Here is a 7,212-nt window from a genome sequence, read left to right as displayed (position 1 = left end):
TCGCTTTTTACTATTCTGATAATTCACAATTTTTTGAAAAAGTTACCAAAATTTATTCATTTTGTCATTTTTTTAAAAATTCGTTCATTTGTTTAATTGTTATGAAAATTTTTCGATATTTTCGAACTTTTCTTTGGGGTGACGGTGTCTCCCTGCGTCCCCCATAAAAAAAGCCCTGGGTTTATTCGTAACTAGAATCTGATCTGTAATATACTTCTCAGAATTTTATCTTTTTTTCAATTTTTTTTTCCAATAAGAATGTTAAAGGTTTGTCCCTATTAGAAACTTGAATAGTAATTTTGTAATCAAACACTCCTAGGTGATCGGAAATGTTACGGAAATAATTTTGAAGGGCTTTGTTTGAGAAAACTTATCTAACTGTACAAATATTTTTAACAGTAGGTACTCTACAGTATTAATGTAAAATGATCGAAAAAATAATGGAGTAGAAGCAAGTACTCGGAAGGTTGTAACCACATGAATATACAGAGATAATGAATTACCAATATGCTATAGTTGAATATCATGTTGTAAATAATCAAATTGTGGACTGTATCATATCTTTATTCGGCAGGTTACAAAATTACAATGATGCAACATTTTACAATTTGGTAGGTATCGTATAAATATTAACAGGTGGCGCGCGCCGAACGAACCGGCCGATCGGGCTGACAAATACCCCGACATATGACTCATACAAGATAACAATATTACGTATACGCAAAACGACTCATTTTTTAACCCTTTCAAAATAAAAATAAAATGTTCTCGAACATCCTCCCCACTCAAATGAGTGCCCAAATTCAAAAAATCAAATACTGATGAAATAAAGAAAGAACTTCGTGGAAATTGATTGATCATTTATGTACGTATCTGCAGGTTTTCATATTATATTGTGCAACACTACTGTTAGTAATTCCAGTCTCACTGGTACTAGTAAGACTTGGGTTGTACATTAACCCAACCTACAGCAAGCTCCGAGGCACGCTTATATAGCAACCCCCAGGAGTAGTCATTGAGTTATAAGTCAACGTAAATTAAAGGTAACCACAAAGGGTTTAGTTGTGAGAGTACCCTCACGGCGGATCGATCCTTGAATTCGTATCTAACAGTAGGGGTATTCATTATTCAGAATAAATAAATAAATGTAAAATTATCAAGTTGCACAATTTTCAACTTCTAACAATATTCAAATAAATAAATTATTCCTTCGATAAAGTTCTTCTTGAAACTTAGATTTCATTCTTCCAACGATTTTTCTCATTATCGAATTAAGCTACTTCTGAGAGTGACCTGAAATAAGAAAATAACATATTCGCATGTTTTTTAAAATTTGTCATCATTTGGTAGTAGAACAATTCTAGAAATTGCTCTGGTAATTTCACCCTTAGCAGTACTTAAAGTAACCACTCGGGTATGATTATCTTTTCCTACGTGTAATTCTTTGATACGACCAAGGGGCCATTTGGTTGGAGGAACCTCCGGCTCTTTTATAATGACGAGCATTCCCACCTTCAATTCATCTTTTACAGATTTCCATTTAGTTCGTTGTTGCAGAGTGTTCAAATACTCAGCAGACCAACGTTGCCAAAATGTCTGGTGCAGCTTTTGTGTTTTCTGCCAAAATTTCAACCTATTATCAGGCACATTTGTTAAATCAGGGTTGGGAATTGCTGTTATCGGACCTCCGATCAAAAAGTGCCCTGGAGTCAAAGCATTCAAATCATTTGGATCACTTGATTCTGGTGTCAACGGACGTGAGTTGAGGCAGGCTTCTATTTGAGCTAAAACGGTGTTATACTGCTCGAAAGTCAGTCTCACACCTTCGTGATTGAGTACCTTATTCAGATGAGCCTTTACAGATTTCACCCCTGCCTCCCACAATCCGCCAAAATGCGGCGCGTAGGGAGGAATGAAATTCCAATTAATGCCCTTATTTACTGCAGTTGTTTGTAATTTAGTAGAGATTTCATTTTGAAATAATTTTTGTAGCAATTTATTCGCTCCAGTGAAAGTAGTACCGTTATCCGAATGGATTTCTGTAGGTATACCTCGCCTAGAAACGAACCTTTCTAATGCTGCAATAAACGCATCAGAAGTCATGTCTGAGACAAGTTCGAGATGTATTGCTTTCGTGGAAAAACACACAAAAACAGCTATATATGCCTTGTGAACTACTGTACTTCTAGATCTCCATTCTGTTAACAGAACAGGACCTGCATAGTCTACACCTGTGATTGAAAAGGGCTTACTAGGTACCACACGATTTCGAGGTAAATTTGACATAAGTTGAGTTTTGACTTGGGCCTTTTGCCTTATGCAACGAATACAACGCAAAATGCAATTGTTTATGGCTGTGTGAATTTTTAATATCCAAAACCTTCTGCGAATTATTGATTTGAGCAGCATTGGACCTGCATGTAAATGTATCAAATGTAAATGACGAACTAAAAGTTTGGTGAAGTGGTGATGTTGACTCAGAACAATTGGATGTTGCTGTTCAAAAGACAGATCCGAGTTTCCAAGCCGACCACCTACCCTAATTAGGCCAAAATCATCCAGAAATGGATTCAAACCATAGAGAGGACCACGCAATTCTGATCCACGTCCTGATTGTAAAAGAACAATTTCACTTCCAAAATATTGCTGTTGAGTTACCTTAATAAGCACCTTTGTTGCAATATCAAGTTCAATTAAGTGTAAAGTTCCATATATTCTAGGTGCGTAGGGGTGTGCCTGGTGCACAAATCTGAGCATATAACCTACAACTCTGATCAATTTTGAATAATTTGAGAATTTTGAAAATATCAGATCGTTGGCAGTTGTGATAAAAGAATGAATGGTTTGAACCTTTCGAAGATCTGGGAGAGATTCTGATCCGTTCACGAAATTAATATCTTTTGACCAAGGAACATTTGAAGTATGTAGCCAATTTGGCCCCTTCCACCAAAGGTCACAATTCCGTAATTCACTCGGAGAAGTGCCGCGAGAAATCAAATCGGCAGGATTTGTTTTGGTACCCACATGATCCCAAATCCCATCAGAAGTCAAATCAGTGATTTTTTGAACTCGATTGGCCACATATGTGTGCCAACGTTGAGCTGGTGAATTTAACCAACCAAGAACAACTGTAGAGTCGCACCATAGACGAATGATACTTATTTGATGTGATATTTGTAAGGTTTCTTTGATTTTGTGCACCAATTCACTCAATAGCAGCGCCCCACACAATTCAAGCCTGGGAATTGTCTGCTTTTTTGAATTTATTCTAGACTTTGCTGAAAATAGATGAACTGTAACTGAGCCAGTACTTGTCACAGAACGTACATATACTGCGGCTCCGTATGCCTTCTCAGAAGCATCACAGAAACCATGAATTTCTAAACAAATATGCTTTTCATTGAGAGGAAATATATATCGAGGAAATGAAAATTCATTTAGTTGATTTAATTGAGACGCGAAATCTATCCAAATTTTCTTCAAATCATCTGCTATTTCATCATCCCAACTAGAGCTACCCTTTGAACCCTTATGCGAATTCCAAATCTCATGCATAATCAGTTTTGCCTTTACTGTGACTGGACCAATAAATCCAATCGGATCAAAAATAGAAGCTATAACTGACAGCACTTGACGTTTGGTTTTAGCATTTTCAGGGTGTTGGACATGAAACCAAATTTTGAAAGTATCTTCATTGGGAAGCCATAATAAGCCTAAAGTTTTAATAGTTTTCTTATCTTCGAATTGGAAGGGAAACTGTGTTTCAATCATATCAGAAGGTAAATTTTTGAGCAAATCAGGGTGATTCGCACACCATTTTCCCAATTCAAAGCCTGCAGCTTTCAATGTTGCCATTAAATCTGCTTGTAATTTTAGGGCGTTGTGCAACGAATCAGCTCCTGAAAGTGCATCATCAATATAAAAATCATAATATAGAGCAGCCTTGACTAGAGAATTTAGATCGCGAATTTCATCCCCAAGAGCTTTTAGGCATCTTGTGGCCAGAAATGGAGCAGGTGCTAAACCAAAAAGTAACACTAGAATTACATAAACCTTCAGAGGTTCATCTTCAGAAGCTCGCCAAAAAATTCGGAGAAACGTAGTGTCCTTCTCATCAATTATTATCTGCCTGTACATTTGTTTTATATCTGCAACAAAAACCCAACGCCGCATTCGAAATCGAAACAATATTGAGAGGAGGTCCAATTGAACAACTGGGCCTACCAGCAGCAAATCGTTGAGAGACACTCCGTTTGAAGTTTTCATGCTAGCATCAAAAACCGTTCTCAACTTTGTGCTTGTAGAAGTTTCTTTTATAACTGCGTGATGAGGAATGTAGTATTCTGGCCCTTTCACAGTGTGGTCAGTGACCTCCACCATGTGGCCTTGTTTTATAAAATCTTCAATAGCAGCTACATACCTCTCCTTAAATTTTGGATTTTTCTTAAATCTAGCCTCAAGTGAGTAAAAACGATTTTGTGCTTGATGTTTTGAATTCCCTAAAAGACTAGGCGAATCTTTGAATGGTAATTTGACTACAAAACGACCTTGTTTATTTCTATAAGTTGTATCAGTAAAAACTTTTTCAGCAGCTGTTTCACCTGCAGACAAATTTTCCCTATCTAAATTTTCACTAGACCAAAATCTCTCCAACGAATCTAAGAGGTGCTCATCAGCTTGCTGGGACACTGATAAACAGTGTCTACCAGCATTTTCTGAAATTGTAATTGAACCAGTAACTAACCAACCCAACTTACTTTCACGTAAAGTTGGTAAATTTTTCCCTAATTGAATTTGTTTGTTACCTAACACCTTCCAGAAAATTTCTCCTCCTAACAGCATGTCGATCTCCCCTGGGAGGTTGAACGACAGATCTGCCAGAGGTATATCTGGTGGAATATTCCAATTTTCAATTGAAAAAGATTGTGCTGGTAATTGATCAGTGATTTTATCTAAAACTAGGCACTGAATTTTTTCTCTGTATCCAGAATGCTTTGATTGAATTTCTACTTGAACTTGTTGATTTACAAAGGTATTATTGGCACTGATGCCCGAAACAGAAACAGCCACTGCTTCAGCACGAACTTTGAGGTCTTTCAAAATTGAACGAGATATAAAGTTGAATTGACTCCCTTGGTCTAATAATATTCTAACTGGAATTTTTGAAAAATTCGAAGTAATTAATACAATTGCAGTTGACAGAATCACTCTCGGAGAATTACTAGAGACATTGAGCCCATTACCCTTTACAATATTTAAATAATTTGCAACAGTTACAATATCTGAATTACAAGTATCATGTACATCGGAAACCTTATCAAAATTACCTGTAGGTTTTGAAATACTCAACTCACCTTCAGTAGAGCGTTGATTCGGAGTTGTAGATTCAGCTTGTTGCTGAGCTGGTGTCGAATTTGGTTGGCGAGGTGGAGCTGAAGTAGCCCATTCTTCAGGCGAGATGTGGAGAAGCGTATTATGAGCCCCTTGGCATTTTCTGCAAACTTGTCTGGCACACCGGCTGGGGCGGCAGTCTGAACGGAAACAGGAAAAGCATAGTTTGCTTCGTTTTGCAAACTTGAAACGATCGAGCGCAGAAAGATTTCTGTAGTCTGGGCAGGCTGGAATGTAGTGCTGTCTTGATTTACAGAATACACAATACTTCGATTTCGTAGCTGCGGCACCGACGACTGCAACACCATGATGATTACGTTTCACAGCTGTCTTGCTACCATTCGCTGATGTGTCATTATTCGCCGAAGTACGTTGATAAGCGGCACTACGATTGTCCATAAAATCATAGAATTCGTCGAGAGATCGGAAACTTTTATTTCGTGAAAGCTCACGTTGCCACTCTGCATGAGTACCCTTGTCACATTTTTTGAGAAACCAATACTGCATGCTTTGACTGAAACCATCGATCTTGTTCTTTCTAAAAATAGCCTGAAGACCAGCTGTATGCTGTCTAAAAAGAACCATCTGCTCTTTCAGGGTCGGCGACCCCTTGTTTGAAGATTGGCAGTTCCAAAGAGCATTAAAATGGGCGTCGATTTGCCGGAACGGATCGTCGTAATGTTTGAGTAGTATAGACCAAGCCTTCTCATAATTATCTTCCTCAGTAGGCAAATTTACAATCATTGTTGCGGCATCACCGGAAACTTTTGTTTGAAGAAAATGGTGCTTTGCTTCATTATCAAGCTCATTGTTATTATGAACTAACGACGTAAATAAATTTTTAAACGAGGTCCAGTTATTAAAAGTTCCATCAAAAATTGGAATCTCAACTTTTGGCAATTTTAAATTTTTCAAATTACTCGATTTTGAGCTAGGCACTGATGACTCGTCAGGTATAGGTTCCATCGAAAGAAAAATATTACGAGTTTTACGATAAGTAGTCATAAAACGCATACGGCTTACTTCGTATTCGATCGGATTCTCCTTGGCTGAGGAAACTACTTCGATCAGGTTGGAATTCGTTTTACAGAATTCTTCCTTTATTAATTCCAAATCTTTTAACTCGGTTTTGGCGATTGTCGCTTTTTTGGAGGGCAAACCTTGATCCTCGGCAAGCTCTTGCGCAGACTCATATTGTTCGTTGAGATCGCCTATTAGAACATTACACCTCGCAGTAGCTGTAGCAATCCAATTCTGCCTCGAAGTGTTTATAAAGGTTGATGCGGCATGGGAACGAGTGTGAAGATCGTCCTCCTTACTTTTTTTTGACTGGTTGTCATCACTATGTTGGCTTGGATTTCCTCCAAGGTTCGAAATATTATCACCGTGGTTTGAAATTTTATCATTACCGTCTGCCATGGTAAGTGAAATAATAGTACGGCAACGAAAAATACGTGTGGCGGCACAATTACACTTTCAGTGTCGAAAAAAACAGTACGCACGGAGTCAAAAAATAGCTTACCGCATCAAAATAGCGTCGAAATACAGCGCATAGCGTCGATAAATAGCGCGCGACATCGAAAAATAATTCACAACGTTGATAAACAACAGGCGCAACGTCTTCCAAAAAATCACGCGTCGTTGATAAGATACTAACGCACCTGTTACCTGTGTCGATGTAAAAAACGCACGAATAATTCACTGAAAATATGCCGACTCACTTGATCATTGTATTCACGTCGATCAGAACAAAAAAATAATCACAAATAAAAATCCATTAATTAACCAATTTTAAGCAAATCCGGCCCGAAGGACCATGTA

General features: G+C 37.8%; 1 protein-coding gene across 1 annotated transcript; it reads right to left on the bottom strand.

The window, feature by feature from the left end:
* Window positions 1-543: 543 nt before the first annotated feature.
* LOC135834058 (uncharacterized) lies at window positions 544-6,810 on the bottom strand. The gene is made up of 2 exons (XM_065347897.1): window positions 5,355-6,810; window positions 544-1,293 (listed from the first exon to the last, which is right to left on the bottom strand). The coding sequence occupies exons 1-2, from the start codon at window positions 6,808-6,810 to the stop codon at window positions 1,277-1,279; spliced, it is 1,473 nt and encodes a 490-aa protein (XP_065203969.1). The 3' UTR covers window positions 544-1,276.
* Between the last annotated feature and the right edge of the window lie 402 nt (window positions 6,811-7,212).

This window comes from Planococcus citri, chromosome 1 (assembly GCF_950023065.1).
Source record: "Planococcus citri chromosome 1, ihPlaCitr1.1, whole genome shotgun sequence".
Taxonomy (NCBI): domain Eukaryota; kingdom Metazoa; phylum Arthropoda; class Insecta; order Hemiptera; family Pseudococcidae; genus Planococcus; species Planococcus citri.
This window is presented reverse-complemented; position numbering and strand designations above follow the sequence as displayed.

What these genes read in the sequence shown, in the direction of transcription:
- LOC135834058 (XM_065347897.1), bottom strand. Translation starts at nt 6,810, where the DNA reads ATGGCAGACGGTAATGATAAAATTTCAAACCACGGTGATAATATTTCG.